The sequence below is a fragment of the Alosa sapidissima genome, chromosome 11 (assembly GCF_018492685.1).
Source record: "Alosa sapidissima isolate fAloSap1 chromosome 11, fAloSap1.pri, whole genome shotgun sequence".
NCBI lineage: Eukaryota > Metazoa > Chordata > Actinopteri > Clupeiformes > Clupeidae > Alosa > Alosa sapidissima.
The window spans coordinates 3,141,785-3,155,507 of record NC_055967.1 but is presented as its reverse complement, the minus strand read 5'-3'; the positions used below and the strand labels follow the sequence as shown (position 1 = coordinate 3,155,507).

The following is a 13,723-nucleotide window of genomic DNA, read 5'->3' as shown; positions in this document are numbered from 1 at the left end:
CCACCTGAGGTATATGTTACAAAGAGGTAGGATGGTTACAGTGAAGGTAAAATTCAGTAAAGGAAAGAGAGAAAAAAAAAGTCAATAAATAAATTGTTCAGATCAATTTAGTAGTGCTCAGGTACGACGGAGTATAAGGGCTACACATGAAGAAAAAATATATTTTTGCCATGACGAGATTAAACTTGACATGTCGACTTTAAAGACGACATGCCGACATTAAACTTCAAATAGAGTTTAAACAGAGAGGGTTAAAGCGGAGCGAGAGGCGCAAACGTTCGACAATTTCCGCGTTCGATTATTGCAAGGGGGAGGGGGGGAAATCCCCCTTTATGCAGACCAGAGTAAACCCTCGCTGCACTAATGTCAATGGAGACTTGTGGAATTTTACCAATAAATTGGTCATTATGTCTTTCTGGATTTGTTGAGGGTTTTTTGGAACATTTTGTCATAATCTGTAAGTGTTTGGGATCATTTCAAGCCTAAAAGTGTAATTTTTTAGTGTTCGGATTTGTAATAAAATAACTTAATATCAGACGATGCTGCTGCCAGTTACTGTCCAGTTGTTAGCATGCTAGCTAGCCTCTTAGCTAAGGTAACATTTTAAACGGAGAAGTGTAATTTCTTTGAAATGACAACTAGCTGAATAACATTACTGACATTAGTTAAAGTGGATAGTTTATACTCAAGCGAATTTGGAACAGTATATTAAGTTTAAGCGAAGTCCTTCAACTACTAGTCACTTGTTAGCGCATATCTGTATTGCCATAGCTACTCCCATCCACTTGTATGGCGTTGTTAGCTAGCTAGCTAGCTCGGTACACATGACTAATTAAATTATTTATATCATGTCCTAAAGAATGATTCATTGGTATCATACATGATTATAGACAATGATATTGTGAACACAATTATGTTTATCTGTTCTTATTGCTTATTAAGAGAGAAAGTTTATTTAGTGACGTAAGGCGACACTCCCACTTATGCAGACCGGAACTGTCCCATTTTGCTCCCATAGTAACGAATTACGTTGCTCTATCTTGCTAGTAATCAAGGATCTTTGGTTTAAACATAGCTTAGGCCTACAGTTTAAGCTATGTAGCCTACACTAACACACAATATGTGACAATCATGAATAATAGGCCTACTTCAAATAGCCTAGGTGTCATTTCAGATAGATTGCTGCTACGTCTTGTCTGTTAACAACTCATCGCAGTCATCGTGAAGCGCGTATCTCGCGGTTATGGAAATACCATGCACTATGCCATTTATATAGCTAGAATAATACATGTTTTCATTTTTCTAAAACTGCTTTTCCATGTGTCATGCACCTGCATAAAATATAGTAGGCTATAAACACAGATATGTGTGCATTCACTATGGGGTTGTCTGGTCGGGAGGACAGCTTCATTCGTCCCTCTACAGACATTCAGCAATAGGCTGAATGCACCATTAGCCTACAAACAAACATGTAATGTGAAAGTCTGGGATCGGGGAGAGCACTTAATATGCTCTAGGCTACTGAATAAGCATGAAGTCGAACCTTTAGATAAAAAAACACTCTTTAATAATACAATAAATAAATAAACCGCATATAAAGTTTACTTTTGATCATCGCATTATGGCCTCATAACTCCGTGATAAAAGTTCGTAACAGGAAAGTATTTGGCTGAGCACCGGAGGTTACCGATACCAATGCCTGGGCTTTAGGGGTGGGCGATATGGACAAAAAATAATATCAATATTTTTTGTGATTTTGACGCACTGGATTTTCATGCACTGGTAATTCCCTGGAATTGCGTTTTCTAGTTCTTCTTCTAACGCACTTAATGCAGCTTCAACCGTTTAACGTAGAAACTTCATTCAAACTATGTTACGTAGGTCTTACTTAGGACATGGGTGCTATGTATTTTTCAGCTTTGTAACTTTTATACTTTTTAAACTATTAATTAAAAACTAATCAAAATTTCCCCATTGACTTAACATTATGATTATGACATCACAATACGGTTAAGCAATTAAGGTTTTGCACCTACGTCATAATGTCATGTGACCGTTTGTTTACAACTAGAGTGGTAGGCAAGAATGGTAGGCAAGGCACTGCAGAGAGTGGTAGGCAAGCCTACAACAGTCGGGTTGCATAGGCTACACATAGTTACAAATAGCTTCAAAATTGAAATTTTAATATCAAATATTGACCGGGATGCCGACCACTTGTGTAGGCCCTAACAGTTGGTTTTACAATAAGAAGCAAAAAGGCGATGAACGACCGTTTATCCTACCTATCCTCGTGGTTGTGGAGGATGATCGTTAGCAGCTGTGAAGTCTTTTATTCTCAAGATAGCCTAATGGTGTAGCCTACTGTCTACGAAGACGTAGGCTAAAATACTCCTATCTACAGTCATCCAAAAATGAATTGCCAGAGATAGGCTATGAAGGGAAAAAGTGCAGCATTTTAAACATGGCAAGATTATTTTTACCGGAACAGTTTGTTCTAATTTGTCTCGTGAAATTCGTGCTTGTAGACATCAATCACCTATCTTCTGTCCTTCTATTTCAAGTTATCATGAGTGTCATTTGATTATATAATCACAACAAATGCTAATAAATGAAAACAGAATAGGCTTATGTGCTATAGGCTAACGTTACAGGTCAGGCTAACTCCCGTATGTCAAAATAAACTGATTTGATCCTAATTGTTTAGCGATCACACACAGCAACCTCAAACACCACTGTTGAACCTAGGCTACTGCTTCAGTCATGTAAGAAATAAGCAGTTTATGAATTATCTTTACCCGTTTAATCAAGTCCACATGACCAAAATAACAACATATTTAAAGGCTGAGCTAGCATAACAGCCTAATATAGGCGATGCTGCAATGGATAACTAATAAAAAGTTTCATACAATTAATTAACTTTATCACTCACATTCTGAGTTTTTCTGGGTGGTTATATATCCATGCAGATCGTCTTCGAATAAGCCATCGCTGTTATATGATATAATATGTTACAGGATTCATGACTAACGCCATTAATGTTACATGATGCTGACTGACTCTGGCTATAACAGTAGGCTACCGTTTTAACGTCTGCTGAGTCTACTGCCTACCAAGACCTGTCTCTGTTCAGTTGAAGTTAAATGATCAAATATTGTTTGATTTTGTGTCAGCTTTCAGAAGGAAGACATGTTCCTTTCTGGTCAAATTTCACAGCTTCTAAGAAAGGCTATTGTCTTCTTGTAAACCGAGTTTTGAACATGCAGGTTCTCCCATAACGTTATCGATACAGATCAATGCACCAAATCAGGGCGATTTTAGCGAAACAACGTTCCTGTGACAGGCTATCAAATATTGAACAATGGGATAACGTTTCATCATCACCTTTATTGATGCCTGAAATGTTGACATTGCTGAAATACAGAGATGTAGCCTACTGAGAGGCAGCTGCAGACAACGATGTTCAATGGGTTCAACTTGTCCCTTGCCTACCAGCTGGATGTAAACAAAGCTATAGAACCTAGAATACGTCACATGAAAAACGTTAATTAGAATCCTATGGCAGGTGTTCGGGCCACCTGGATCAACTGCCAGTCTCAGGCTTTAAGCATACAAACTGGCCCTATTAAGACTACACATCCTGTTCAACTGCTTCCTCTGCCAAAAACTGTTTCAAAATAAAAGTCCTCACTACAATATGTCACTGTTAAACAATTTAACCCTTTAAACTACTGAACTTTTTAACTGTTCAGCCATTGTAACTGTTACTTGTCATCAACTATGACTCCTACCCACTGTAGCTAGTTAGCATGGTTAGCATAATTAGCATGTTAACATTGCTAATATTGTTAGCATTTTAACAAAACTGCTAAAAATGATTAGCTAAGTTAACTAAGTAACATGGTTAGCATAGTTAGCATTCCAGCATGTTAGCATGCTAGTTAGCATTTTTAGCAAAACTGCTAAAAATGATTAGCTAAGTAACATGGTTAGCATAGTTAACATGCTAGCATGCTAGTTAGCATAGTTCATAAAACTGCTAAAAATGATTAGCTAAGTTAGCTAAGTAACATGGTTAGCATAGTTAGCATGCTAGTTAGCATAACTACTAAAAATGATGAGCTTGGTTAACTAAGTCATATGGTTAACATAGTTAGCATGTTAGCATTGCTAGCATAATTAGCATGTTTAGCAAAACTGCTAGAAAATATTAATTAAGTTAGCTAAGTAACATGGTTAGCATGTTAACATTTCTAACACTGCTATAAAACATTAGCTAAGTAGCATGGTTAGCATAGTTCAAAATCTTAGCATAACTGCTAGCAAACATCAGAGCCATTCCAACTTTCAGTTATCGTCAAATATCTACCTATACACAGCCATTAAACTATTTGAATATCAACATTCATTAAACTTCCAGTCTGTCAACAACTTTTAAACTATTTACCTTCAACTTTTAAACAGTCTACTTTTAAACTATCATTAAACTATCTATTAAACTAGCTGTCTATCAACAACTTTTAAACTATCTACTTTCTCAACAACTTTTAAACTATCTACATTCAGCTTTTAAACAGTCTACTTTTAAACTATCAACTTTTATTAAGCTATGCAACCACCATGTCTATCCTAGCATCACCGTAGTAACCATCTCTGTATTATCTGTTTTAACTATACATGATATTTTACATCACAACTTCATTTTCATGCACTGGTAATTCCTTGGAATTACATTTCTAGTTAATATTTCTAATATCTTAATATGTTCTTAATATGTTAATATTCTTAATATGTCTTTTTGCCTTTATTGAGATAGGACAGTGAAGAGAGCGACAGGACGCGACTCGGAGAGAGAGATAAGGGTGGGATGAGGGTGGTAAATGACCCGGGTCAGACTCCGTGTGGGCACTGGGACCCAAATGTGTTATGGATGCTGTAGCCACTTGCGCCACAACACACTGGTTTTCAGTGTTGTGTTCACTGTCTCTTGTCTAGTTCTCTCGTTGGCTGTAGTTCCTTACTAGTCTCAAAAAACAATGTGCAACAATGCAAAGATGCATGATTAGCTAGTGATTGTCGGCAACATGGAGGCTACCGTCATTGATCAAGTTCACACAAAACAACTTGTAAATGCCAATTAAGCACCAATTTACTCTCAATCTGGGGCCTCTGTCTACAACTTACAAAATTGGGCCTAAAATCATGTAGCGTAAACTCACCATAATGATCACCGATCTTTCAATAAAGGTGCTCCAAGCGATGTCACACAGTTTCTAAGCTAAAACATTTTTGTCACATACGGCAAACATCACCTCACCATCCGCTAGCTGTCTGTGCCCTGAATACACTGTAAAAAAATGTGGTCTCTGTGGACAGCCAAGGCTCCAAACACGGCAACAAAAACAACCTGGTCCTGGCTGGACCATAAAAACATAAACCACTCCAGCCAGTCACCGACAAGATGAGCGTTTAGGACAGTTTCAATTGCACGGGAGGGAGGGGGAGGGAGTAGCGAGCTTGCTCTTTGTTTTGTTTGAACGTCAACAGAAGCGACGTTAGCCAACATCGCCTAGAGCACTTTTAATATAAATTTTCATGCTAAATAAAACCTTTAGTTTGCCATTCTGTCCAAGGGGTTGACAGAGATATGCTGCCCTCAGTTTGTGTAGAGTGTAGAAATAAAATAATAAAATATAAGATTATTTATATAATAATGCATTTTCATACAGCATGGAACAACACCTAATTCAAAACCTAAATAATTTATCAGTACATAAGGGTAAAACAATGAATTCTTCAGAAAGTCAGCCCAGGGGATACTCACCAATAAACTGTGGCGGTCACTATGGGCCAGATGGACATGGCTGACATGTCGTGCTGCTTGAAGTACTTGAACAATGCCTTCCATGTTACAGCTGAGGCTGAAGCAGTCATGTGCCAGGATCAGCAGTTCTACCACTAAAGACAAAATAGAGGAAAATATCAGTTAATCAGCACTGCTGATCCCATCTGTTGGCTGATTCTTTACAGGTACCATTGTATTTTCTAATATGTTTTAATTTATTATTAATTGTGCCCCAAAACAATATGTTTACCCAAGTTGCCACTGTTCATGAGATGGCAGACTATTCTATTCTATACTATGATTGGTCTATTCTCAGACTGTTGCACTTGGAGGAATTTAATGCCAGTGTGCTGCTCATCAATACAACACTCTTTAGTATTTCTGCAGATTTGTGCAAGTGTTATTGTTTAAATAAAACTGTAAAGGGGTCAATGTATGCTATGATAGTACAGCTCAGCTGGTTGAGTGGCTGCTAGACAAAGGCGGTAAAAATACTAAGACAATGGGTTCGATACTCAGATAAATGCTGAACATCTTACTGCAGCTCAGCTCTGACAGTGGCAAGGTGGAGATGTGCTTCAGCAGTCTGTTTCCCACCAGGTTTGGGTCTCCACAAAGCTTAGCCAGCTGCCGGAAAGCCTCTCTCCCCTCTGACAAACAATATATTTGCTTGTCCCCTACAGAAAAATAAGTTGTTGAGTAATTGGAATCTTCCACACAACTCAAAACATTTCCTATCAAAGACTAATTTAAGTTACACCCCTAAATCTCTTCTCTGTTTATACAGTACCCTCCAGAAATATTGGCACCTCTGCTAAAGTTGACTGAAAATCAGTATAACAAATAATCTGTTGGTGATTTATTGTAATCTCACAATGAAAAAAATAGGAAAAACCCAACCTTGAAGGGAAGCAAATTTATTTTGAGAAAAAGTAAAATCTCAAAGAAATAAATATAACTAAAATAAATAACTTATTTATTTAATATAACACGTTGCTCACAATTATTGGCACCCCTGAAAAATCTTATAAACAAAACCTAACAGATACATTTTCCTATCTAATTTCAAATTATTTAAGTTAATCAGAGTGTCTGTGAACTTTCAGAAGTAGTTCATGACTTTCTTTTTCACTATCGTATGAAAATAAAGTCACACAGAGGCTAAATCCTCTAGTCATTTTTCAACATCGGAAAGACAAGAGAATACACTAAATTTAAATAAAAAGAAAGTGTGTTGACATTTGTAAGTCAGAGAATGTCTATGACAACTAGGTGCTTTTGTTGAAATTGCCTATATTTACAGTTAAAACAATTCCTAAAACGTTATAATCATCTGGAAATGTGACAAACATCTTGGACAAAGACCCATGGTTATCTTGCCCCCACATACAGTATGGAGGATGGTAAGATAGGCAAAAAGTACCACAACAAAAATATAAATGACAAAAAAAAAAAAAAAAAAAAAATACTAAATACTAAATAATAATAATAATAATAATAATAATAATAATAATAATAATAAACAGATTATGATTGTAGATAAAAGAACATATGGTTACTGAAACTACTATAGGCCTAGAGGAAGATGTACAGTAAAGTTAAAGATGCCAGTTAATATAATGCTGAAAAGAAATAGAAATAAGATAAATAAACAAACAAGGGGAGAAATTAATGGACATTATAGGCCAAAGAAAATAGATGGTCTTTAAATTTGTTTTAAAACTACTGTTGGTGGGACAGGACTTAATTTATATAGAGCTGCACAGTCCCGCCCACAGCCGATGCCGGATGTAAAAATTCAATGCAATTTCTCCATTGACAATTGCGGTATAAGCCATAAAAACTTAACTGCACGTGGTAGACTTAAAACCAGCTACGGCTGTACTAAGCGATTGTATATGCTCCTATAGACACCAAGAGTTCATGGGGCACTAACCTTGTTTTGAGATAAATGCCTTTTATTCGCGATCTCTTGGATAAGTACTTCATTGCCCACAATCCTGAACAATCCCACAATCCCACAGCGATGCCTCTGATTGGTGGAAAGGCCGTTATGGTCATAGTTTGAAACTTTTCCAGCGAAAAATATTGACAAAGATGGCGAGTCTTTTATTGACTATGGCGAAAATCTTAATGTTATTAAAAACTTTCTTGACAAATATTGGTACTTGTATCAACAAGGATTGGGGTTTATACATCACACAAACTTAGTCAGGGCCAATACACTATCAAATAGACCACTGTAAATGTTAGTTTAAACACTCAAACTTTTCAGGTAGCCGACAGGCTAACCTTTAGCATTTCCGACATTGTATGTCATTACATAATGCAGCTAACACAAGCCTACATGCTGCAACACAGGTATAAAATATATTATGTTTTAGTGAGTGTCCAAAGGGGTGAAAGCCACTTTAAATCGGGTCACATTATTTACTGTTGTGTGTCCGAGAGTCAGTTTGTGGGTTTTGTAAAGGCCAGCATGAGGGACAAGACCTACAAAGTTGTGGTGAGTTAAGCAGGGAGGTTGGTAACGCTAATGCTGCTAGCAGTGCTAGTTAACATTAGCTAGGCTACTGTAGCCTTCATACTGTATGATTCATATCAATCATTAACCTAGGAATACTTCGTGCATTTAATGAACATTTTGTGTAATAATTCACGCCAAATTAATAAACTGAATATGGTGGTCCAAGAGCAGACCATGCACCAGTCCATGCATCAGCCCGACTGAGCAGTGATGACAGCATAGGATGAGTCAGGTAACGTTACGAAGCACTGCCGTTAACGTTAACCGCTTTCACACACACACACGATATAAAATACACGATGATAAATATAAAATTCAATATCAAAACACTATTATTTACACGATTACTCCTGAAATAACTGCTATTAACTGCACATTCACTATATAAAAATCACTGTTTGGAGGAAAGGGTTCGTGTGCTGTCGCCGGTTGAAAATGGCAAAATAAATCGCGCCGATTTTGCCTATATTATTCAGTGAGGCACGGTGGTTTATGGGATGAGTAGTTCCTTCGCTCGGAAATGAAAATATGTACACAGTCTTGTACCCAGGGATGGATTACTGGACGGGCCTACCGGGCCCAAGGGGTCAGGGGGCCCTGAAGCCCAAGCCTTTGCATGGAATCATTGCCTCAATATCAACAAATCAAGATGTAGGCTATGAATCTGATTGAATTTAGTATTGGCCATCCCCAAAATGCACCAGAATACAGGAAATCACTAGCCTGGTAAACCAGACCCTGGAATCTTTCAGATTAGGGGGGTCTGGCCACGAGTAATGAAAATGGCCCAATTCGAGGGGCGGCACCAAGCATGCATTTGAAACTCTCACTGCACGCAGTTGGATAATGCTACGACCAATCACAACAATTCATCAGTGCCAGTCATCAGTGTAGCTCGCCTTTGTCCCGCCTACACCGATTTGATTGGTCCCTCTCGCTCGAGAGATAGAAGAAATTTGGATCATTGCTCGTGGCCAGAGTATCTTGCGGGCACAATTCAAATTGTGCTCTCGCGAGAACTCTGGATTTCCAGGGTAGGAAATCACATCAAACAAATTAAACATTTTCTGGGGGAGGACCCCCAAACCCCCCCTCCCACATATACGACAATAAGTGGGGGGCCCTTAATACATCTGGGCCCAGGGGCCCGAAAGTTCATAATCCGCCCATGCTTGTACCTTTGACTTTTTTTGGATTTTCTCTTCGTTTCTTCACTCGAAATGATATGTTGTATGCTTATGAGTTATGCCGTAGCTGGTTAGCCTAAGACATGCTGTAAAACTCTTTAGATACGGATTTTTCCAAACGTCAATGGGACAAATGAATGGGAATCTTACATCCGGCACCTAACCGCATTTTGGCTGTGGGCGGGACTGTGCAGCTCTATAGGGATATTATTCCAGAGTCTAGGGGCAGCAACAGAAAAAGCTCTATCACCTTTAGTTTTTAGGGTTGCATTTGGGACTGAGAGAAGATGTTGTGAGGAAGACCTCAGTGGCCTAGAATAGGGCTTTGACTCCGAACTTCGTTATTCGAATATAATTCGATTATTTTAAAAATGAAAGATATTCGATCGAATTTTAGGGATCTCTTAATATTCGAACCTGTAGCCTATGGAAATATTTTTTTGTAAATGTATTTGGTTGTAGCCTAAACGTTTTTTTCAATTCAGATTCCGAGGTTTTTTTCACGCCTTCTGAAGTGAAATCATACGGAGCCCTCCGGGTGACATGGGGAAAAAAAAACATGGGTTAAAAAAAAAAAAAAAAAAAGTCATGGGAAAAAAAACAAGAAGAAAAAAAAAAACGATGTACTTTTGCGGGATCTCGCAAAACTTTTTCTACTTTTGGAACTTGCTGGGCTTCCTACTTGACCCCAATAGGCCCACAAACCACTACCGCCAGATGGCAATCATATCATGATACTATGATTGCTCTATCACTGTTGCGTTTTGTGGGTTTTCTGGACATTACATACAGTAGGCCTATGACACGGGAGGGAGAGGGAGACACCTGCGTGCAGACACGCACACACAGGCGCGTAGCAAGCGTGGGGGATGTGGGTGTTATAACGTACACAATTTTGCTGGAACGCGATTCTATCCCCCACACTTTTTGTCAGATTAAATTGAAGTAAAATATGGAAATAAACGCTCCCGTAAAGAGTTGGAACCGTATCTATAACTCACACACAGAGACACAAATAGGTCTGTTGATTTGATTGAACGGTCATCCAGCCAATCACATCAATTTAGGTGAAGAACCAGAGCCGTTCTGATCAAATTCAAAGTGTGCGTCTTTCAAGGCTATGCTGCTGCTTGGGTCTGCATTGTAACGTCTGCAGTGAGCAGATTTCAGATAGAATTGAAATGATAATTGTTACCGCATTATGCTAATTTAGTAAACCAAAATTCACTGTCTGACACAGTTTTTGTCACAATGCAGGGAGTCAAAGTGAAAGCGGGGTGCATGCACCAAGGCACCTGTTTCTGCAGGAAAACCTTTGGCTACTGTTCTCAGAGCATTATGCTTTCTCTGCCTATGTTCTGCGGCTTTTCTCAAACTATGGGCCTCCTCAACAATTAACCTACTACTGCTCCACGTAGCCGCGAAATTAAGTTATGCCCGGTGCTTCACACGTCTGCTCATTTGCAGCATACTTATTCATTTGGTGTCATCAACTATATAGACATAGCCCAGTCAGCACACATACAGTACGTCTCCAAGACGCTTGGAAAGGAACAGCTCAATTACATCGCGTTCCATTTAGAACGTCTAATTTGATCTGATCTTACAAACGGCGGCATCAAGACACATTTGAGTTCTAGGCTACATCGGAGATAGAACGCTTATGATCGCTCATGCAATGTGTGCGTCCCTGCAGCAAGTGAAACTGGAGGTAACGTGGGCTAGAAGACACACACACACAACATACAGGAACATCACAATGCAACTAAGCTCGGCGCTACAATTATGATCAAATGCCTATGCAATTATTGACAGAATTTAACGGACCTTTGTTCCTCCCGGTTCGCTCGTTCGGCCCTCTGATATGATTGCCATCTGGCGGTAGTGGTTTGTGGGCCTATTGGGGTCAAGTAGGAAGCCCAGCAAGTTCCAAAAGTAGAAAAAAACTTTTGCGAGATCCCGCAAAAGTTTTGCGAGATCTCGCAAAAGTTTTGCGAGATCCCGCAAAAGTTCATCTTTTTTTTTTTTCTTCTTCGTGTTTTTTTCCCACATGACTTTTTTTTTTTTTTTTAACCCATGTTTTTTTCCCCCCATGTCACCCGGGGGGCTCCGTAAAATCACGAGCTCATTAGCAAGGCTATTATTGGCCATCTGGGCTCCTGTAGGTTAGCATCCTGGCTGGTTCGCGCTTAGTGAGCTCAGCTCCCACATAGACATTTTTATTTTAAACTTAACCTTCCTCTGATTTTAATCACCTTAGTTATCAATCAAAGCAAACAGGGAAAAGAAATGGCAACACAATCATTAAAAACACTCAAATAAAGTAAAGATAAGTTTGAATGAAAAGCAGCACTGGTTGAAGCCTGGAAATATTGTAAACAAAGTAATGTTAGCTTAATTTGCTAGTTTATCATAGTCTATGGTTAGACTGTTCAGTTTCCCCACGTGTGTTTAAGTTTCAATTGAATACTTTTTCTTCTTGGGACAGGCCCGTTTGAGTCTTGGAAAATACTTTTCCATTTGCATTGGGATTGAGATGATTAGAATTTAGCAGTCAATTTGAATGCAGTAGTTTTGAACAAATTCGTGCAGCGTGCTAATGATGCTAACCGGATTTAATAGCAATTTAGCCAGTCGTCTTGCACGATTAATGTTTGGATTACATGTGCATGCTGAGGAGGGATGCGCCTGTTGAGAGGGAGAGAGAGAGAGAGTGCACGGGGCAAGGAGAGTCTGTGTTGAGGTAACGTTAGGCCTACTTCTACCGCCTACTCTGGTAGAGTTTGACATACTACAATGCAAGATATATTTAGCCTATTTTATTTATGGACAACATACAGTAAGGCAGGAGGTGTGTGTTGCTTTTAATTATGAATGTTCTATCGAACGTATTTTTTAATTAATATCGATTACATGTGCGATACATATCGCTATCGTTTTATCGCCCAGCCCTATGCTCAATAATAACAATTTTGACACGCATAAATACTCAGCCTTTCGTGCACGTAGTCTATTGACATTGACTGATACACTGCCCTCTGGTGGACAGAACAAATAGAACTTAAGTTTGATAACAATATCGGTCTTACTGAAGACATTTAATGGTTAAAATATTATTAATACATATTCAAATATATTCGAATTTTAATATTAATAAATAAACGAACTTCGAATATGATTTTTGGGCAAAAGTCAAAGCCCTAGCCTAGAAGGACAGTAGGGACTTAAAAGATCACAGATATACTGTGGTGCCATTCCATTTAGGGCTTTGAAAACAAAAAGTAAAACTTATATATATATATATATATATATATATATATATTTGGGCTTTTTATGCCTTTAATTAGATAGGATAGTGGAGATTGACAGGAAGTGAGTGGGAGAGAGAGTCGGGGTGGGATCCGGAAAGGACCACGGGGCGGGAATTGAACCCTAGTCGCCGGAGTACGGTGCAGGTGCCCCAGCCAGTCACGCCACAAAAAGTAAAACTTTAAAATGAATTTTGTATTTGACAGGTAACCAGTGGAGTTGGGCCAGCACAGGACTTATGTGCATATGTTTTTTAGTTCCAGTAAGAAGCCTAGCTGCAGCAGATTGAAGTCTAGCAAGGGTAGATTGGTTCAGACCTAAATACAGAGAGTTACAATAGTCCAGCCTAGATGTAACAAAAGCATGGATTATAATTTCTAATTCAGTATATGAGAGCCAGGGCTTTAATTTAGCTATTGTTCTTAGTTGAAAAAAGCTTCCCTTAACCACACTACTGACTTGCTTTTTGAAATTTAAAGAGGAATCTAGGTAAACACCTAGATTTCTGACCTCACAGTGGCCCAAGTGCATTTCTTATTTTAGGAACAGAGCTGAGTGGACCAAAAAAACCTCTGTTTTCTTTTCATTTAATTGTAAGAAATTTGCAGCCATCCAACTCTTTATGTCATTAAGGCAGTTAAACAGGCTTTCCAAAGTGCAGCAACTTTCGGCTGTTAATGGCAGGTAAAATTGAGTCATCTGCATAGCAGTGATATTGAATGTTATGTTTGTTAAAAATGGAGACAAGAGGCAGCATATAGGGAATAGCAAAGGGCCTAAAATGGAACCCTGAGGGACACCACATTTGATAGGAGCAATGGACGAAAAGCAATTACCTAATCTTACAGAGAATGTTCT

General features: G+C 38.6%; 1 protein-coding gene across 3 annotated transcripts in view; it reads right to left on the bottom strand.

The window, feature by feature from the left end:
- spg11 (SPG11 vesicle trafficking associated, spatacsin) overlaps window positions 1-13,723 on the bottom strand; it is a 79,330-nt gene that overhangs the window by 26,611 nt on the left and 38,996 nt on the right. For all 3 annotated transcript variants that reach the window (XR_006034898.1, XM_042108676.1, XM_042108677.1), the window contains exons 33-34: window positions 6,382-6,519; window positions 5,822-5,955 (exon numbers count right to left, since the gene is read on the bottom strand). Coding sequence is in view for 2 of the 3 variants with exons in the window: in XM_042108676.1 (XP_041964610.1) it covers window positions 5,822-5,955; window positions 6,382-6,519 (272 nt within the window). In the remaining variant the exon portion in view is untranslated. The remainder of the gene's footprint in view (window positions 1-5,821; window positions 5,956-6,381; window positions 6,520-13,723) is intronic.